The sequence below is a fragment of the Salmo salar genome, chromosome ssa06, assembly GCF_905237065.1.
Source record: "Salmo salar chromosome ssa06, Ssal_v3.1, whole genome shotgun sequence".
Lineage (NCBI taxonomy): Eukaryota > Metazoa > Chordata > Actinopteri > Salmoniformes > Salmonidae > Salmo > Salmo salar.
Window position 1 is genome coordinate 3,925,777 of NC_059447.1, and position 21,307 is coordinate 3,947,083.

At 43.4% G+C, this 21,307-nt stretch overlaps 1 protein-coding gene across 1 annotated transcript; it reads left to right on the forward strand.

The window, feature by feature from the left end:
- The first annotated feature begins 475 nt into the window (after nucleotides 1–475).
- On the forward strand, nucleotides 476–15,672 carry LOC123743368 (NACHT, LRR and PYD domains-containing protein 12-like). Its single transcript, XM_045719563.1, has 6 exons — nucleotides 476–1,463; nucleotides 7,015–7,188; nucleotides 8,124–8,297; nucleotides 13,495–13,668; nucleotides 13,927–13,973; nucleotides 14,300–15,672. Exons 1-6 carry the CDS (start codon nucleotides 532–534, stop codon nucleotides 14,851–14,853), a joined length of 2,055 nt encoding a protein of 684 aa, XP_045575519.1. The 5' UTR covers nucleotides 476–531; the 3' UTR covers nucleotides 14,854–15,672.
- Nucleotides 15,673–21,307: the final 5,635 nt, after the last annotated feature.

Here is a 21,307-nt window from a genome sequence, read left to right on the forward strand (position 1 = left end):
ATTGGAAAAACAGTCTCTGTGCAGAAGTTCATTCTGGACTGGGCTGAAGGAAAAGCAAATCAAGATGTCCAGTTTGTATTTTCATTCCCTTTTCGGGAGCTGAATTTGATGAAAGGGGAAAAACACACTTTGGTTAATCTTCTCAATCACTTCTCAATGGAAACCAAACAATCAAGAATCTCCAACTACGACAAGTACAAAGTTCTGTTCATCTTTGATGGTCTGGATGAGTGCCGACTGCCCCTAGACTTCCAGAAGAACAAGATCTGTTGGGACGTCACAGAGTCAACCTCAGTGGATGTTCTGCTGACAAATCTCATCAAGGGAAATCTTCTTCCCTCTGCTCTCCTCTGGATAACTACCCGACCTGCAGCAGCCAATAAGATCCCTTCATGGTGTGTTGACCAGGTGACAGAGGTACGAGGGTTCAATGACCCACAGAAGGAGGAGTACTTCAGGAAGAGATTCAGTGATGAGGACCTGGCCAGCAGAATCATCTCACACATAAAGACATCAAGGAGCCTCCACATCATGTGCCACATTCCAGTCTTCTGTTGGATTTCTGCAACAGTCCTTGAACACATGCTGAAACATAAGAGAGAAGAGATGCCCAAGACTCTGACTGAGATGTACACACACCTTGTGGTGTTTCATACCAAACAGAAGAATGAAAAGTATCTTGGGAAAGAAGAGACAGGTCCACACTGGAATATGGAGAGCATTCTGTCAATGGGAAAACTGGCTTTTCAACAGCTTGTCAAGGGCAATCTGATTTTCTATGAAGAAGACATTAGTGAAGCTGGCATTGATGTCAATGAAGCCTCGGTGTACTCAGGATTGTGCACACAGCTCTTTAAAGAGGAATGTGGGCTGTACCAGGTCAAGGTGTATTGCTTCGTGCATCTGAGCATTCAGGAGTTTCTGGCTGCTGTATATGTGTTCCTCTCATTCATCAACAACAATGAGAATCTCATGGACAAACTGCAAACAAAAGACGAGCCTGAAGTTACTTTCTACAAGAGTGCTGTGGATAAAGCCTTACAAAGTGAGACAGGAAACCTGGACCTGTTCCTCCGCTTCCTTCTGGGCCTCTCACTGGAGTCCAATCAGAAGCACTTACGAGGTCTACTGACAAAGACAAGAAGCAGCTCACAGAACCATGAAGAGACAGTCAAGTACATCAAGGAGAAGATCAGGGAGAATCCCTCTCCAGAGAGGTGCATCAATCTGTTCCACTGTCTGAATGAACTGAATGACCATTCTCTAGTGGAGGAGATCCAAAGCTACCTGAGATCAGGAAGTGTCTCTAGAGCCGGCCTATCACCTGCACAGTGGTCAGCTCTGGTCTTTGTGTTGCTGACTTCAGAAAAGGAGCTAGATGTGTTTGACCTGAAGAAATACTCCAGATCAGAGGAAGGTCTTCTGAGGCTGCTACCAGTGGTCAAAGCCTCCAGAGCTGTTCTGTGAGTACATAAAATGACATATAAGAATTAATCATCACAACAAAATATTCAGTTTAAAGAAAAGTATGTATTATAATATGTATATAATATTATATTGAAAAACATATTGAATCAATGCATTGATTTTCACATTGGTATAACATTGTGACCATACAATTCTAGGAGACAGAAGGTGAATCTATATGTTGTTTGAGAGAATAAACCAAATGCATCTGCCATTGTCCATCTACACTACTCGTTAAATTAACAGTTGTTACATTTTTTATTTCACCTTTATTTAACCAGGTAGGCTAGTTGAGAACAAGTTGTCATTTACAACTGTGACCTGGCCAAGATAAAGCAAAGCAGTGCGACAAAAAGACAACAACACAGAGTTACACATGGAATAAACAAGCGTACAGTCAATAGCACAATAGAAAAATCTATATACAGTGTAAGCAAATGAAATAAGATTTGGGAGGTAAGGCAATAGATAGGTCATAGTGGCAGAATAATTACAATTTAGCAATAACACTGGAGTGAATAGATGTGCAGATGATGATGTGCAAGTTGAAATACTGGGGTGCAAAAGAGCGAAAAAAACAATATGGGAATGAGGTAGGTTGTTGGATGGGCTATTTACAGATAGGCTGTGTACAGCTGCAGCGATCGGTAAACTGCTCTGATAGCTGATATTTAAAGTTAGTGAGGGAGATATGTCTCCAACTTCAGTGATTTTTGCAATTCGTTCCAGTCATTGGCAGCAGAGAACTGGAAGGAAAGGCGGCCAAAGCCCGTGTTGACTTTGGGGATGACCAGTGAAATATACTTGCTGAAGTGCGTGCTATGGGTGGGTGTTGTTATGGTGACCAGTGAGCTGAGACAATGTGGAGCTTTACCTAGCAAAGACTTATAGATGACCTGGAGCCAGTGGGTTCAACGAATATGTAGCGAGGGCCAGCCGATGATAGCATATAGATCGCAGTGGTGGGTAGTATATGGGGCTTCGGTGACAAAACGGATGGCACTGTGATAGACTACATCCAGTTTGCTGAGTAGAGTGTTGGAGACTATTTTGTAAATTACATCATTGATATATACAGAGAAAAGAGTCGGCCCGAGAATTGAACTCTGTGGAACCCCATATAGACTGCCAGAGGTTTGGACAGCAGGCCCTCCGATTTGACACACTGAACTCTGTCTGAGAAGTAGTTGGTGAACCAGGTGAGGCAGTCATTTCAGAAACCAAGGCTGTTGAGTCTGCCGATAAGAATACGGTGATTGACAGAGTCAAAAGCTTTGGCCAGGTCGATGAAGACGGCTGCGCAGTACTGTCTTTTATTGATGGGGGTTATGATTTAATTTAGGACCATGAGCGTGGCTGAGGTGCACCCATGACCAGTTCTGAAACCAGATTGCATAGCGGAGAAAGTATGGTGGTTTTCGAAATGGTCAGTGATCTGTTTGTTAACTTGGCTTTCGAAGACTTTAGAAAGGCAAGGCAGGATGGATATACAGTTGAAGTCGAAAGATAAAATATACTTAGGTTGGAGTCATTAAAACTCCTTTTTCAACCACTCCACAAATGTATTGTTAACAAACTATAGTTTTGGCAAGTCGGTTCCTTTTAGGGCTGGGCGTCCCGCTTGCTCGTTCAAACTGCAGAGAAAGGAATCCTAAAATCTACTCCTAAACTTTGTTTCAACAAGTCAAAACAAGTTTCTATTTACTCCTCAGATACCCTAAAATGTAATCAAACTATAATATTTCTTCAGATAGAAGTATGTTCAATAGGAAACCGATTTTAGCAGGTGAGTCCTGCCTTCATAGTGCGCGCAAACACGAATTTCCAAGACTGTGTCCCTGTACTAAAACTGATATTTCTTATTCGTACTTTTTGGAGAAATGTCCTCTGGCCTGATTAAACAAAAATAGAACTATTTGGCCATAATGACCATCGTTATGTTTGGAGGAAAAAGGGGGAGGCTTGCAAGCCGAAGAACACCATCCCAACCGTGAAGAACAGCGCTGGCAGCACCATGTTGGGGGGGTGCTTTGCTGCAGGAGGGACTGGTGCACTTCACACAATAGACAGCACCATGAGGCAGGAAAATTATGTGGAAATATTGAAGCAACATCTCAAGACATCAGTCAGGAAGTTAAAGCTTGGTCGCAAATGGGTCTTCCAAATGGACAATGACCCCAAGCATACAGTACTTCCAAAGTTGTGGCAAAATGGCTTAAGGACAACAAGGTCAAGGTATTGGAGTGGCCATCACAAAGCCCTGACCTTAATCCCATAGAAAATGTGTGGGCGGAACTGAAAAAGCATGTGTGAGCAAGTAGGCCTACAAACCTGACTCATTTACACCAGCTCTGTCAGGAGGAATGGGCCAAAATTCACCCAACTTATTGTGGGAAGCTTGTGGAAATCTACCCGAAACATTTCGTGATACGAATAAGAGGTTGAACAGACTAGTAATAAGGGTTGCAAAATTGCGGTGGATAATTTTAGAAAGAGAGGGTCCAGATTGTCTAGCCCAGCTCATTTATAGGGGTCCAGATTTTGCAGCTCTTTCAGAACATCAGCTATCTGGATTTGGGTGAAGGAGAAGCTGGGGGGGGGGCTTGGGCAAGTTTCTGCGGGGGGTGCAGAGCTGTTGGCCAGGGTAGGGGTAGCCAGGTGGAAAGCAAGGCCAGCTGTTGAAAAATGCTTATTGAAATTCTCGATTATCGTAGATTTATTGGTGGTGACAATGTTTCCTAGCCTAAGTGCAGCGGGCAGCTGGGAGGAGGTGCTGTTATTCTCCATGAACTTTACAGTCTTTTGGAGTTAGTGCTACAGGATGAAAAATTCAGTTTGAAAAAGCTAGCCTTTGCTTTCCTAACTGACTGTGTATATTGGTTCCTGACTTCCCTGAAAAGTTGCAAATCGCGGGGGCTATTCTATGCTAGTGCAGTACGCAACATGATGTTTTTGTGCTGGTCAAGGGCAGTCAAGTCTGGAGTGAATCAAGGGCTATATCTGTTCTTAGTTCAATTTTTTTTGAATGGGGCATGCTTATTTAAGATGGTGAGGAAAGCACTTTTAAAGAACAACCAGTCATCCTCTACTGACGGGATGAGGTCAATATCATTCCAGGAAACCCGGGCCAGGTCGATTAGAAAGGTCCTGCTCGCTGAAGTGTTTTAGTTTGACAGTGATGAGGGGTGGTCGTTTGACGGTGGACCCATTACGGATGCAGGCAATAAGGCAGTGATCGCTGAGATCCTGGTTGGAGACAGCAAAAGTGTATTTAGAGGGCAAGTTGGTCAGGATGATATCTATGAGTGTCACGTCCTGACCAGTAAAGGGGTCATTTGTAATTGTAGTATGGTCAGGGCATGGCAGGGGGTGTTTGTTTTTTGTGTATTTTTTTTTTTTTGGTTCTAGGGGATTTTGGTTCTAGTTTTCTATTTCTATGTTTCTTTTTCTATGTGTGGCCAAGTATGGCTTCCAATCAGAGGCAGGTGTCTTTCATTGTCTCTGATTGAAAGCCATACTTAGGCAGCCTGTTTTTCCTGTGCTTTTGTGGGTGGTTGTTTTCTGTATAGTCTATGTACCTTACAGAACTTTACAGTGCACTCTCTTTAAATAAATACACGAAGATGAGCACTATACCCGCTGCGTTTTGGTCCCCTTTTATCGACGCCTGTGACAATGAGGGTGTCCATGTTTACGAATTTAGGCTTGTACCTGGTAGGTTTCTTGATAATTTGTGTGAGATTGAGGGCATCTATCTTAGATTGTAGGACGGCCGGGGTGTTAAGCATATCCCAGTTTAGGTCACCTAACAGTACGAACTCTGAAGATAGATGGTGGGAAATCAACTCACATATGGTGTCCAGGGCACAGCTGGGAGCTGAGGGGGGTCTATAACAAGCGGCAACAATGAGAAACTTGTTTCTGGAAAGATACATTTTTAAAAGCTCGAACTGTTTGGGCACAGACCTGGATAGTATGACAGAATTCTGCAGGCTATCTCTACAGTAGATTGCAACTCCGCCCCCTTTGGCAGTTCTATCTTGACGGAAAATGTTGTAGTTGGGGATGGAAATTTCTGAATTTTTGGTGGCCTTCCTAAGCCAGGATTCAGACACGGCTAGGACATCAGGGTTGGCGGAGTGTGCTAAAGCAGTGAATAAAACTAACTTAGGGAGGAGGCTTCTGATGTTAACATGCATGAATCCAAGGCTTTTCCGGTTACAGAAGTCAACAAATGAGAGCGCCTGGGGAATGGGTGTAGTACTCGGGGGTAACCTCTACATTACCAGAGGAACAGAGGAGAAGTAGGATAAGGGTGCGGCTAAAGGCTATAAGGACTGGTCGTCCAGTACGTTGGGAACAGAGAATAAAAGGAGCAGATTTCTGGCCGTGGTAGAATAGATTCAGGGCATGATGTACAGACAAGGGTATGGTAGGATGCGAGTACAGTGGAGGTAAGCCTAGGCATAGAGTGACAATGAGAGAGGTTGCATCTCTGGAGGCCCCAGTTAAGCTAGTTAAGGTCTCCGCATGTGTGGGGGGTGGGACAAAAGAGCTATCTAAGGCATGTTGAGCGGGACTGGGGGCTCCACAGTAAAATAAAACAATAACAATAAACAGCAGTAGACAAGGCATATTGACATTAGAGAGAGGCATAAAGCAAACACAGGTGTTGATTTGGAGAGCTAAGACAACTGCGGGTAAGACAACAACAACAATGGGTAAACAGCTAAGGCAACAACAACGGGTAAAAGGCGATGAATGGGCAGAGAGGGTCAGTTAGGTACACACAGGACCTGAGTTTGAGGCTGGGGCCGACAGTTAAACAAAATGAAGTACCGTGTTAGTGAACAGTCCAGGAGGCATCAGCTGTGTAGCCGAGTGATCATAGGGTCCACTGAGCAGCAATAGGTGAGAAAGGGAGCCGTTCAGTAGTCGCTACTACGGTAGGCGAGCAGTAAACACTGTGTTCAGAAAGCTAGCGGGCCGGGAGACACGGCGTTCAGAAAGCTAGCGGGCCAGGGCTAGCGGATGGCTCTTCTGCAACATCGCAATGGAAAAGCATGTTGAAAACCATCGGACGATTACGCCGGCAGACCAGTCGTGATGGATCGGCTGGGCTCCGTGTCGACAATAAAGGGTCCAGGCCAATTGGCAAAAGAGGTATTGTAGCCCAAAAGTTAGCTGGTATACTTCGTTGGCTAGCCGGGAGATGGGCCTAGCTTGAGGCTAGCTGGTGCTAGCTTCGGGGCAGAGCCACTCGGTAGCAGCTAGCTAGCTGTGATGATCCGGTATAATGGTCCAGAGCTTGCGGAAGGAATCCGGTTATGTAGCGGAGAAAAGCAGTCCGATATGCTCAGAGTTGATATCGCGCTGTGCAGACTAGCAGGTATTATCCGGGATAAAAGCAGCTGGAGTTTGAGCTAAAGGTAATTGGGTGAGGCTGGTTGCAGGAACGTATATTTAATTTGAAAAATGAAAAAGAGATTGAAATAAATAGAAATATATGCAAAAAAAACTAACATGTCATGATGATCTCTTTGTCAGAATGTCAGGCTGTGGAGTCACAGAGGAAGGCTGTGCTTCTCTGGTCTCAGCTCTGAGGTCAAACCCCTCACACCTGAGAGAGCTGGACCTGAGTAACAATGACCTGAAGGATTCAGGAGTGAAGCTGCTCTCTGCTGGACTGGGGGATCCCCACTGTAAACTGGAGACTCTGAGGTCAGTATTCCTGTAGTTGGTCAACAAGTGATAACTGTTCACCAGATCCACATGTGTTTACCAGGCGCACATAGTCCACACCATATGTGTTTGGACAGAGAAGATTACAGTTTTAAATGTGGTGCTATACTCCAGCATTTTAGATTTGAGATAGAATGTTTCATATTAGGTGACAGTACAGAATGTTAGCTTTAATTTAAAGGTATTCATACATATCTGTTTTACCGTTTAGATATAAAAGTACTTTATGTATGTAGTTCTCCCATTTGAAGAAGTCCTAATTATTTGTACAAATCATTTAGTCAAAAGTTTAGTGTTTGGTCCAATATTTTTTTCCTGCAGTGATTATATCAAGCTTGTGATTCCACAAACTTGTTGAATGCATTTGCAGGTTGTCTTACTTGTGTTTTGGATGATATTTTTCCTAATAGAAACTGAATGTTGAATAATGTCCTGTCACTTTAGTCCGCTCACTTGAAGAAGTCATAAGTATTTTCACCAGTTCACTCATAGTATATTAAAGTAGTCAAAGTAGTCAAAATCTTATTAAAATATCCTAAAATAAAAACATTTGAAACATCCACAATGTTGGAGTATAGAGCCACATTTAAAACGTTAGCTTCACTGTCCAAATAGATATGGTGTGGACTGTATACTCAATACAATCTAAATCTTATACCTCACTGTCTGTCTTTTGACTGATACTGCTTTTTAAACTGGTCTGGTCAGTCTACTCAAATATTTGTAATATGCATTTTTCTCTCTACAAGCAATACCTTGATAATATGTAGTTTATAATAATGATACATTCATTTATGAATAGATATGGAATGTTTCAGGACACTGATATCTGAATATGTTGAAAAAATATACTGCCACTATTTTCACCACCAAAGAATAGCAGTGTGATTTTAATATGATTTGACTCTTTGCAGGCTGTCAGACTGTCTAGTCACAGAGGAAGGCTGTGTTTCTCTGGTCTCAGCTCTGAGGTCAAACCCCTCACACCTGAGAGAGCTGGACCTGAGTAACAATGACCTGAAGGATTCAGGAGTGAAGCTGCTCTCTGCTGGACTGGGGAATCCCCACTGTAAACTGGAGACTCTGAGGTCAGTATTCCTGTAGTTGGTCAACAAGTGATAACTGTTCACCAGATCCACATGTGTTTACCAGGCACACATAGTCCACACCATATGTGTTTGGACCGTGAAGATTACAGTTTTAAATGTGGTGCTATGCTCCAGCATTTTGGATTTCAGATCGAATGTTTCATGTTAAGTGACAGTACAGAATGTCACCCTTTATTTGAGGGTTTTCATACATATCTGTGCTACCGTTTAGAAATGAAAGCATTTTCTATATCTAGATCTCCCATTTGAAGAAGTCTTAATTATTTGGATAAATTCACTTATATTGTATTAAAGTAGTCATCATTTAAGTATTTGGTCCCATATTCCATTCCTGCAGTGATTACATTGAGCTTGTGATTCTACTAACTTGTTAAATGTATTTGCAGTTTGTCTTGGTTGTGTTTTGGATGATGTTTTTCCTAATAGAAACTGAATGGTGAATAATGTCCTGTCATTTTGGAGTCACTTCACTTGTATTGTCAGTAAGAATAGAAGATGTTTCTGAACACTTCTACATTCATGTGGATGCTACCATGATTATGAATAATCATGAATGAATCGTGAATGATGATCAATGAGAAAGTTACAGAGGCACAAAGATCAGAATAAATGCTAACCTCTCATGTTATTGGTAATGGTGAGAGGTTAGCATGTTTTGGTGTAGCCTCTGTTGTTGGTAATGGTGAGAGGTTATCATGTTTTGGTGTAGCCTCTGTTGTTGGTAATGGTGAGAGGTTATCATGTTTTGTTGTAGTCTCTGTTATTGGTAATGGTGAGAGGTTAGCATGTTTTGTTGTAGCCTCTGTTATTGGTAATGGTGAGAGGTTAGCATGTTTTGTTGTAGCCTCTGTTATTGGTAATGGTGAGAGGTTAGCATGTTTTGTTGTAGCCTCTGTTATTGGTAATGGTGAGAGGTTAGCTGTTTTGTTGTAGCCTCTGTAACTTTCTCACTCATCATTTTTCATGATTGATTTATGATTTGTATTAATCATGGCATCATCAGGATCAATTTAGTAGTGTTTAGAAACATGTTATCTACACACTTAAACAGACAATTACCCCAGTCATCATCCAGCATTCAGTTACTTTTGGGCAAAACATAACCCAAAACAAACTGCAAATTCAACCATATTTACAACCAAATACTCATCTGTTGACTACTTTAATACTCTATAAGAAAATGTTTCAGAATACCTATGACTTCTGCAAATGGGCGGACTAAATCAAATCAAATATAACAATTGCGCCTAATACAACAGGTGCAGACCTTACAGTGAAATGCTTACTTACAAGCATTAAGGATACTCCCCTTTTTTTAAATGTTGCCTAAAACGACACATCTAACTGCCTGTAGCTCAGGACCTGAAGCAAGGATATGCATATTCTTGATACCATTTGAAAGGAAACACTTTGAAGTTTGTGGAAATGTGAAATGAATGGAAGAAAATATAACACATTAGATCTGGTAAAAGATAATACAAAGATAAACCAAGCGTTTTTTTTGTACCATCATCTTTGAAATACAAGAGAAAGGCCATACTGTATTATTCCAGCCCAGGCACAATTTAGATTTTGGCCACTAGATGACAGCAGTGTATGTGCAAACTTTTAGGCCGATCCAATGAACCATTACATTTCTGTTCAAAATGTGTGTGTCAAGACTGCCAAATGTGCCTAATTGGTTTATTAATAACTTTTCAAGTTCATAACTGTGCACTCTCCTCAAACAACAGAATGGTATTATTTCACTGTAATAGCTACTGTACATTGGACAGTACAGTTAGATTAACAAGAATTTAAGCTTTCTGCCAATATCAGATATGTCTATGTTCTGGGAAATTGTCTTGTTACTTACATCCTCATGCTAATCACATTAGCCTACAACAATTAATTCGTATTTTTTATTTAACCTTTATTTGACTTGGCAAGTCAGTTAAGAACAAAATGACGGCCTACCCCAGCCAAATGCAGACGACGTTGGGCCAATTGTGCGCTGCCCTATGGGACTCCCAGTCACTGCTGGATGTGATGCAGCCTGGATTCGAACCAGGGACTGCATTGACACCTCTTGCACTGAGATGCAGTGCCTTAGACCGATGCGGCACTGGGAAGCCCTAACAATGCAGTTTTAAGAAAAATACGTTTTAAGTAAAAAATAGATACGTAAGTAAAAATAACAAATAATTAAAGAGCAGCAGTAAAAAAACAGCAGCGAGGCTATATACAGGGGCTACCGGTACAGAGTCAATGTACCGGTACCAGAGTCAATGAGCACAGGTTGGTTGAGATAATTGAGGTAATATGCGCATGTAGGTAGAGTTAAAGTGACTACGCATGGATAATAAAAAGAGAGTAGCAGCAGCATAAGAGTAGCAGTAGCCATTTGATTAGCTGTTCAGGAGTCTTATGGCTTGGGGGTAGAAGCTGTTTAGAACCCTCTTGGACCTAGACTTGGCGCTCCAGTACCGCTTGCCGTGCGGTAGCAGAGAGAACAGTCTATGACTAGGGTGGCTGGAGTCTTTGACAATTTTAGGCCTTCCTCTGACACCGCCTGGTATAGAGGTCCTGGATGGCAGTAAGCTTGGCCCCAGTGGTGTATTGGGCCATTCGCACTACCCTCTGTAGTGCCTTGCGGTCGGAGGCCGAGCAGTTGCCCTACCAGGCAGTGATGCAACCAGTCAGAATGCTCTCGATGGTGCAGCTGTAGAACGTTTTGAGGATCTGAGGACCCATCCTAAATCTTTTCAGTCTCCTGAGGGGGAATAGGCTTTGTCATGCCCTCTTCACGACTGTCTTGGTCTGTTTGGACCATGATAGTTTGTTGGTGATGTGGACACCAAGGAACTTGAAGCTCTCAACCTGCTCCACTACAACACCATCGATGAGAATGGGGGCGTGCTCGGTCCTCCTTTTCCTGTAGTCCACAATCATCTCCTTTGTCTTGATCATGTTGAGGGAGAGGTTGTTATCCTGGCAACACATGGCCAGGTCTCTGACCAACTCCCTATAGGCTGTTTCATCGTTTTCTGTGATCAGGCCTACCACTGTCGTGTCGTCGGCAAACTTAATGATGGTGTTGGAGTCATGCCTGGCCATGAAGTCATGGGTGAACAGGGAGTACACGAGGGAACTAAGCACGCACCCCTGAGGGGCCCCCGTGCTGAGGATCAGCATGGCAGATGTGTTGTTACCTACCCTTACCTCCTGGGGGCGGCCCGTCAGGTAGTCCAGAATCCAGTTGCAGAGGGAGGTGTTTAGTCCCAGGGTCCTTAGCTTAGTGATGAGCTCTGAGGGCACTATGATGTTAAACGCTGAGCTGCAGTCAATGAATAGCATTCTCACATAGGTGTTCCTTTTGTCCAGGTGGGAAAGGGCAGTGTGGAGTGCAATAGAGATTGCGTCATCTGTGGATCTGTTGGGGTGGTATGCAAATTGGAGTGGGTCTAGGGTTTCTGGGATAATGGTGTTGATGTGAGCCATGACCAGCCTTTCAATGCACTTCATGGCTACAGATGTGAGTGCTACGGGTCGGTAGTCATTTAGGCAGGCTACCTTAGTGTTCTTTGGCGCAGGGACTATGATGGTCTGCTTGAAACATGTTGGTATTACAGACTCAGTCAGGGACAGGTTGAAAATGTCAGTGAAGACACTTGTCAGTTGGTTAGCACATGCTCGGAGTACACGTCCTGGTAATCCATCTGGCTCTGCGGCCTTGTGAATGTTGACCTAATTAAAGTTGTACTCACAACAGCTACGGAGAGCGTGATCCCACAGTTGTCCAGAACAGCTGATGCTCTCATGCATGCTCCAGTGTTGCTTGCCTTGAAGCGAGCATGGAAGTAACTTAACTCATCTGGTAGGCTCGTGTCACTGGGCAGCTAGCGTCTGTGCTTCCCTTTGTCTGTAATAGTTTGCAAGCCCTGCCACATCCGACGAGCATCGGTGCCGGTGTAGTATGACTCGATTTTAGTCCTGTATTGAGGCTTTTCCCGTTTGATGGTTCGTCGGAGGGCATAGCGGGATTTCCTATAAGCTTCCGTGTTAGAGTCCCGCTCCTTGAAAGAGGCAGCTCTTTAACTCAGTGCGGATGTTGCCTGTAATCCTTGGCTTCTGGTTGGGGTATGTACGTACGGTCACTGTGGGGACGACGTCATCGATGCATTTATTGATGAAGCCAATGACTGATGTGGTGTACTCCTCAATGCCATCGGAAGAATCCCGGAACATATTCCAGTCTGTGATATCAAAACAGTCCTGTAGTTTAGCATCTGCTTCATCTGACCACTTTTTTATTGATCTAGTCACTTGTGCTTCCTGCTTTAGATTTTGCTTGTAAGCAGGAATCAGGAGGATGGAATTATGGACAGATTTGCCAAATGGAGGGTGAGGGAGAGCTTTGTATGCATCTCTGTGTGTGGAGTAAAGGTGATGTAGAGTTTTTTTTTCTGGGTGTCCTGTTAGGTTATGGCCGTATACAGCTCATTGAGTGCGGTCTTAGTGCCAGCATCGATTTTTGGTGGTAAATAGACAGCTACAAAGAATATAAATGAAAACTCTCTTGGTAAATAGGTCGATAGCTTATCATGAGATACTCTACCTCAGGCGAGAAACACCTCAAGACTTCCATACTATTAGATTCTGTTCACCAGCTGTTGTTTACAAATATACACAGACCGTCATTCCTTGTCTTACCGGAGGCGGCTGTTCTACCTTGCCAATGCAGCGTAAAACCCGCCAGCTGTATTTTATCCATGTCATCGTTCAGCCACGACTCGGTGAAACAATAGATATTCGTGATCGTAGTTCGTCTATTTTGTTATCCAATGATTGTACGTTGGCTAATAGGACTGATGCTAGAGGCAGATTACCCACTCACCGTCGGATCCCCGACCTACGTCCCCGATATCTCTGTCTCTTTCTCATGTGAATCACGGGGATTTGGGCCTTGTCGGGTGTCAAAAGTACATCCTTCGCGTCCGACTTGTTAAAGAAAAAATCTTTGTCCAGCACGAGGTGAGTAATTGCTGTCCTGACATCTAGAAGCTATTTTTGGTCATAAGAGACAGTGGCAGAAACATTATGTACAAAATAAGTTACGAATAAAAAAAAATGTACTGCAGCTATTTTCACCACAAAGAATAGCAGTGTGATTTTAATATGATTTGACTCTTTGCAGGCTGTCAGGCTGTCTAGTCACAGAGGAAGGCTGTGCTTCTCTGGTCTCAGCTCTGAGGTCAAACCCCTCACACCTGAGAGAGCTGGACCTGAGCTACAATCACCCAGGAGACTCAGGAGTCAGGCTGCTCTCTGCTGGACTGGAGGATCCACACTGCAGACTGGAGAAACTCAAGTATTTATAGGGTTTATGTCAATGTTCATATCAGACATGTTTGACTTATCAGGCTAGTTAAGACAAACATTCTGACCACCACTTGGACAAAGTTATATGCTGTGTGTGTGTGTGTGTGTGTGTGTGTGTGTGTGTGTGTGTGTGTGTGTGTGTGTGTGTGTGTGTGTGTGTGTGTGTGTGTGTGTGTGTGTGTGTGTGTCCTGTGTGAGTTTAGGTGTATCACTCAATGACTGTCTGTTCTTCTGCTTACCGCTACAGTGTGGAACATGGTGGAGAGAACACAATGAAACCTGGGCTTAGAAAATGTGAGTGTTGACTGCTGTTAAGAATAAGTCTTAATTCAAGTTAAGTCAAAGACCACCATCATTACTTACTTGGTCATATTAAATATCAGCTGTAGTTCTACAGAAGCAGGAATCAGGGACATCAAAGTTTACAAAGAGTTGCTTTGAATATGTGAGTGTGTCTGTGTATGTGTGTATGTGTGTATGTGTGTATGTGTGTGTGTGTGTGTGTGTGTGTGTGTGTGTGTGTGTGTGTGTGTGTGTGTGTGTGTGTGTGTGTGTGTGTGTGTGTGTGTGCGTGTGTGTGAATGATGATTTCTAATATTGTGTCTGGTTTCATCCATCAGATGTCTGTGATCTCACACTGGACCCAAACACAGTAAACAGACACCTCTCTCTGTCTGAGGAGAACAGAAAGGTGACATGTAGGAGAGAGGAGCAGCCGTATCCTGATCACCCAGAGAGATTTGAGGACTGTAGACAGGTGCTGTGTAGAGAGGGTCTGACTGGGCGCTGTTACTGGGAGGTAGAGTGGAGTGTGAGAAGGTCTGATATAGGAGTGACATATAAAGGAATCAACAGGAGAGGAGTGGTTGAGGAATGTGGTCTTGGATACAATGACAAGTCCTGGAGTCTGGACTGCTCTGACAACAGTTACATTGCCTGTCACAATAATAATGACACTACCATAGACGTCCCCTCCTCCAGCTCCCACAGAGTAGGAGTGTATCTGGACTGGCCAGCCGGAACTCTGTCCTTCTATAGAGCTTCCTCTGACACACTGACCCACCTGTACACATTCCACACCACATTCACTGAGCCCCTCTATCCAGGGTTTAGGGTTTATGATGACTCCTCAGTGTCCCTGTGTCAGGTTGTCCCTGTGTCAAACACAACATGATGTTTCACTCTAATCAGGGTCATGTTCAGTAAGACACACTAGAGCAACAATGTAGAATATCTCTCTAGTCATGTTCAGTAAGACACACTGGAGCAACAATGTAGAATATCTCTCTAGTCATGTTCAGTAAGACACACTGGAGCAACAATGTAGAATATCTCTCTAGTCATGTTCAGTAAGACACACTGGAGCAACAATGTAGAATATCTCTCTAGTCATGTTCAGTAATTGATCGCAATATGACAGTACAGTTCAGTTGAACAGGAAGCTTTTATGATCACACACACACTCACTAATCATTCTGTTTCTACTACTGTATGATGCTGTAAACACACACACTCACTAATCATTCTGTTGCTACTACTGTATGATGCTGTACACACTCACTAATCATTCTGTTACTACTACTGTATGATGCTGTACACACTCACTAATCATTCTGTTGCTACTACTGTATGATGCTGTACACACACACTCACTAATCATTCTGTTTCTACTACTGTATGATGCTGTACACACACACTCACTAATCATTCTGTTGCTACTACTGTATGATGCTGTACACACTCACTAATCATTCTGTTACTACTACTGTATGATGCTGTAAACACACACGTACACATGGATTTAGTGTTGTAGATACAGTTGAAGTCGGAAGTTTACATACACCTTAGCCAAATACATTTAAACTCAGTTTTTCACAATTCCTCACATTTAATCCTAGTCTTAGGTCAGTTAGGATCACCACTTTATTTTATGAATGTGAAATGTCAGAGTGATGGTAGAGAGAAGGATTTATTTCAGCTTTTATTTCTTTCATCACATTCCCAGTGGGTCAGAAGTTTACATACACTCAATTAGATTTGGTAGCATTACCTTTACATTTTTTAACTTGGGTCTCATATTTTGGGTAGCCTTCCACAAGCTTCCCACAATAAGTTGGGTGAATTTCGGCCCATTCCTCTCGACAGAGCTGGTGTAACTGAGTCAGGTTTGTAGGCCTCCTTGCTCGCACATGCTTTTTCAGTTCTGACCACAAATTTTCTATAGGCTTGAGGTCAGTGCTTTGTGATGGCCGCTCCAATATCTTGACGTTGTTGTCAAACTTTGGAAGTATGCTTGTGGTCATTGTCCATTTGGAAGACCCATTTGCGACCAAGCTTTAACTTCCTGACTGATGTCTTGACATGTTGTTTCAATATATCCACATAATTTTCCTGCCTCATGATGCCATCTATTTTGTGAAGTGCACCAGTCCCTCCTGCAAAGCACCGCCACAACATGATGCTGCCACCCCCGGGCTTCACGGTTGGGATGGTGTTCTTTGGCTTGCAAGCCTCCCCCTTTTTCCTCCAAACATAATGGTGGTACTTATGGCCAAACAGTTCTTTTTTTGTTTCATCAAACCAGAGGACATTTTTCCAAAAAGTACGATCTTTGTCCCCATGTGCAGTTGCAAACCGTATTCTGTTTTTTATATGGCATTTTGGAGCAGTGGCTTCTTCCTTGCTGAGCGGCCTTTCAGGTTATGTCGATATAGGACTCGTTTTACAGTGGATATAGATACTTTTGTACCTGTTTCCTCCAGCATCTTCACAATGTCCTTTGCTGTTGCTCTGGGATTGATTTGCACTTCTTGCACCAAAGTACGTTCATCTCCAGGAGACAGAACACGTCTCCTTCCTGAGCGGTATGACGGCTACGTGGTCCCATGGTGTTTATACTTGAGTACTATTGTTTGTACAGATGAACGTGGTACCTTCAGGCATTTGGAAATTGCTCCCAAGGATGAACCAGACTTGTAGAGGTCTATCAGAAGCTTCTAAAGCCATGACATAATTTTCGGGAATTTCCAAGCTGTTTAATGGCACAGTCTACTTACTGGATGTAAACCTCTGACCCACTGGAATTGTGATACAGTGAATTATAAGTGAAATAATCTGTCTGTAAACAATTGTTGGAAAGTAGATGTCCTAACCGACTTGCCAAAACGATAGTTTGTTAACAAGAAATTTGTGGAGTGGTTGAAAAACTAGTTTTAATGACTCCAACCTAAGTGTATGTAAACTTCCGATTTCAACTGTATGTGGTAGTGGAGTAGGGGCCTGAAGGCACACATTGTGTGTTGTGAAATATGTTGTGAATGTATTGTAATGTTTTTAAAATGTTGCCGAACCCCAGGAAGAGTAGCTCCTGCAGTAGCTAATGGGGATCCATAAATAAATATATCATAAATACAATTACTTCTAATACCTCTGGGATGTTGTCCTCTTTTTTCTCTGACTCTGATCACGGACTTCTAATACCTCTTGGATGTTGTCCTCTTTTTACAGACTTCTAATACCTCTTGGATGAAGTCTTCTTTGCAGGCGAGGACCATGTACTTCTTCATGTGACCTCATCAAAAACCTGAAAGAGTGGAGGTATTAGTTTCCATCCTAGCCAGGGGACCAGACCCATAGACTGGAGGTATTGGTTTCCATCCTGGCCAGGGGACCAGACCCATAGACTGGAGGTATTGGTTTCCATCCTAGCCAGGGGACCAGACCCATAGACTGGAGGTATTAGTTTCCATCCTAGCCAGGGGACCAGACCCATAGACTGGAGGTATTGGTTTCCATCCTGGCCAGGGGACCAGACCCATAGACTGGAGGTATTAGTTTCCATCCTAGCCAGGGGACCAGACCCATAGACTGGAGGTATTGGTTTCCATCCTGGCCAGGGGACCAGACCCATAGACTGGAGGTATTGGTTTCCATCCTAGCCAGGGGACCAGACCCATAGACTGGAGGTATTAGTTTCCATCCTAGCCAGGGGACCAGACCCATAGACTGGAGGTATTAGTTTCCATCCTGGCCAGGGGACCAGACCCATAGACTGGAGGTATTAGTTTCCATCCTGGCCAGGGGACCAGACCCATAGACTGGAGGTATTGGTTTCCATCCTAGCCAGGGGACCAGACCCATAGACTGGAGGTATTAGTTTCCATCCTAGCCAGGGGACCAGACCCATAGACTGGAGGTATTGGTTTCCATCCTAGCCAGGGGACCAGACCCATAGACTGGAAGTATTAGTTTCCATCCTAGCCAGGGGACCAGACCCATAGACTGGAGGTATTAGTTTCCATCCTAGCCAGGGGACCAGACCCATAGACTGGAGGTATTAGTTTCCATCCTAGCCAGGGGACCAGACCCATAGACTGGAGGTATTAGTTTCCATCCTGGCCAGGGGACCAGACCCATACACTGGAGGTATTAGTTTCCATCCTAGCCAGGGGACCAGACCCATAGACTGGAGGTATTGGTTTCCATCCTGGCAATGGGACCAGACTCATAGACTGGAGGTTTTAGTTTCCATCCCAGTGTTGCTGTGGACACTGGGTAATCTGACTAACACACACAACAGTTTGACCTCTCTGTGATACTGTAGGATTACTTATGTTACTATTCTGAGTCAATTCAGGTAGCACTTAATGTCCTGTGTTTGTGTTAACCATGGCAACCAGCATTGTAAATAAAGAGATGTGCAGAAAGATAATCAGACTCTGTGTCTGTGGATCCTTTCCCCTTGTATGTATGTTTCATATCAGACTCTGTGTCTGTGGATCCTTTCCCCTTGTATGTATGTTTCATATCAGACTCTGTGTCTGTGGATCCTTTCCCCTTGTATGTATGTTTCATATCAGACTCTGTGGATCCTTTCCCCTTGTATGTATGTTTCATATCAGACTCTGTGTCTGTGGATCCTTTCCCCTTGTATGTATGTTTCATATCAGACTCTGTGGATCCTTTCCCCTTGTATGTATGTTTCATATCAGACTCTGTGGATCCTTTCCCCTTGTATGTATGTTTCATATCAGACTCTGTGGATCCTTTCCCCTTGTATGTATGTTTCATATCAGACTCTGTGTCTGTGGATCCTTTCCCCTTGTATGTATGTTTCATATCAGACTCTGTGGATCCTTTCCCCTTGTATGTATGTTTCATATCAGACTCTGTGGATCCTTTCCCCTTGTATGTATGTTTCATATCAGACTCTGTGTCTGTGGATCCTTTCCCCTTGTATGTATGTTTCATATCAGACTCTGTGTCTGTGGATCCTGTCCCCTTGTATGTATGTTTCATATCAGACTGTGTCTGTGGATCCTTTCCCCTTGTATGTATGTTTCATATCAGACTCTGTGTCTGTGGATCCTTTCCCCTTGTATGTATGTTTCATATCAGACTGTGTCTGTGGATCCTTTCCCCTTGTATGTATGTTTCATATCAGACTCTGTGTCTGTGGATCCTGTCCCCTTGTATGTATGTTTCATATCAGACTCTGTGTCTGTGGATCCTTTCCCCTTGTATGTATGTTTCATATCAGACTGTGTCTGTGGATCCTTTCCCCTTGTATGTATGTTTCATATCAGACTCTGTGGATCCTTTCCCCTTGTATGTATGTTTCATATCAGACTCTGTGGATCCTTTCCCCTTGTATGTATGTTTCATATCAGACTCTGTGGATCCTTTCCCCTTGTATGAATGTTTCATATCAGACTCTGTGGATCCTTTCCCCTTGTATGTATGTTTCATATCAGACTCTGTGTCTGTGGATCCTGTCCCCTTGTATGTATGTTTCATATCAGACTGTGTCTGTGGATCCTTTCCCCTTGTATGTATGTTTCATATCAGACTCTGTGTCTGTGGATCCTTTCCCCTTGTATGTATGTTTCATATCAGACTCTGTGTCTGTGGATCCTTTCCCCTTGTATGTATGTTTCATATCAGACTGTGTCTGTGGATCCTTTCCCCTTGTATGTATGTTTCATATCAGACTCTGTGTCTGTGGATCCTTTCCCCTTGTATGTATGTTTCATATCAGACTCTGTGTCTGTGGATCCTGTCCCCTTGTATGTATGTTTCATATCAGACTCTGTGGATCCTTTCCCCTTGTATGTATGTTTCATATCAGACTCTGTGGATCCTTTCCCCTTGTATGTATGTTTCATATCAGACTCTGTGTCTGTGGATCCTTTACCCTGGTATGTATGTTTCATATCAGACTCTGTGGATCCTTTCCCCTTGTATGTATGTTTCATATCAGACTCTGTGGATCCTTTCCCCTTGTATGTATGTTTCATATCAGCCTCTGTGTCTGTGGATCCTTTACCCTTGTATATATGTTTCATATCAGATTGTGTCTGTGGATCCTTTCCCCTTGTATGTATGTTTCATATCAGACTGTGTCTGTGGATCCTTTCCCCTTGTATGTATGTTTCATATCAGACACGCCCATCTTTTCAAAGAAACACCATTTCATTCAGTCGCTAATTGACTAAAATAAGGAGTGCTTCAGTCCTTGTTTCGTTTTCACTTGTTATTACCAGGTAAAAAACCAACAACCATGGATAACCACAAGGAGAATAAGGTGAGGAAACAGTCCATTTCAGCCAGGTCCATCTTTTTAAAGAAACACAATTTATTTACATCTCTAGGGCTCCCGAGTGGCGCAGTGGTCTATGGCGCTGCATCTCAGTGCTAGAGGTGTCACTACAGACACCCTGGTTCGAATCCAGGCTGTATCACAACAGGGGCGGAGCCAGAGGGGTGTCCGGGGTGGCATTCAGATGCCAGGGGTGTCCAGTGCCACCCCGGACACCCCTCGGGCTAGGTGCTGATTTGCCACCCTGGGTGCAACCCCAAAATGTAATTTGCTACTGACAGTTGATCTCATTTCACCTCTTGTTGAAATAAGCATTTACAGTGTTGTAAGTTACAGTATACGAATGTTTAGCTAATGTGGGGTAACTAGTAGGCTACAGCTGTCAGTGTTCAGCAAGTTAACATTCAGCAATTTGAAATCCATTAACTCAGTTAGATTTTCGTACTTGACCTCAAAACGAACAATTATTATTATCAATCTGGTAACGTTACTCAACAGATTACCACAATATGCAGATAGCTTGTTTGCTATCGGAAAGGTGTAAGACATTATAGCTAGCTAAGTTACTTACTGCAGAGTAGGGCCATGATCTAACAAGTAACTTAGGCTGGTAGTTGATTTTAAGGTACAGTTATGATAATGGGGATTTGTAACTAAGATTGAGATTGGACTAAAATGTGGGTAATTGGATGCTTAGATGTAACCACAGACTGACGTATTTATGCATAGGGTCAATTAAACATGAAAAGAAAGGGAGAGATATCAGACTTCTTTTTAAAGAAGCACAAACAGGCAGATCAGGTGCAAACAGACCCAGTCTAGCATCACCAGGGGATCCCAGAGCAGCTCCCTACCTGAGGCTAGTCAGAGTCAGTGTGGTCAGACTTCACAAGGACCCAGTCTACCACCACCAGGTCAGAGCAGCTCCCTACCTGAGGCTAGTCAGAGTCAGTGTGGTCAGACTTCACAAGGACCCAGTCTACCACCACCAGGTCAGAGCATCTACCAGGCAGTCGGTCACATGCCCAGT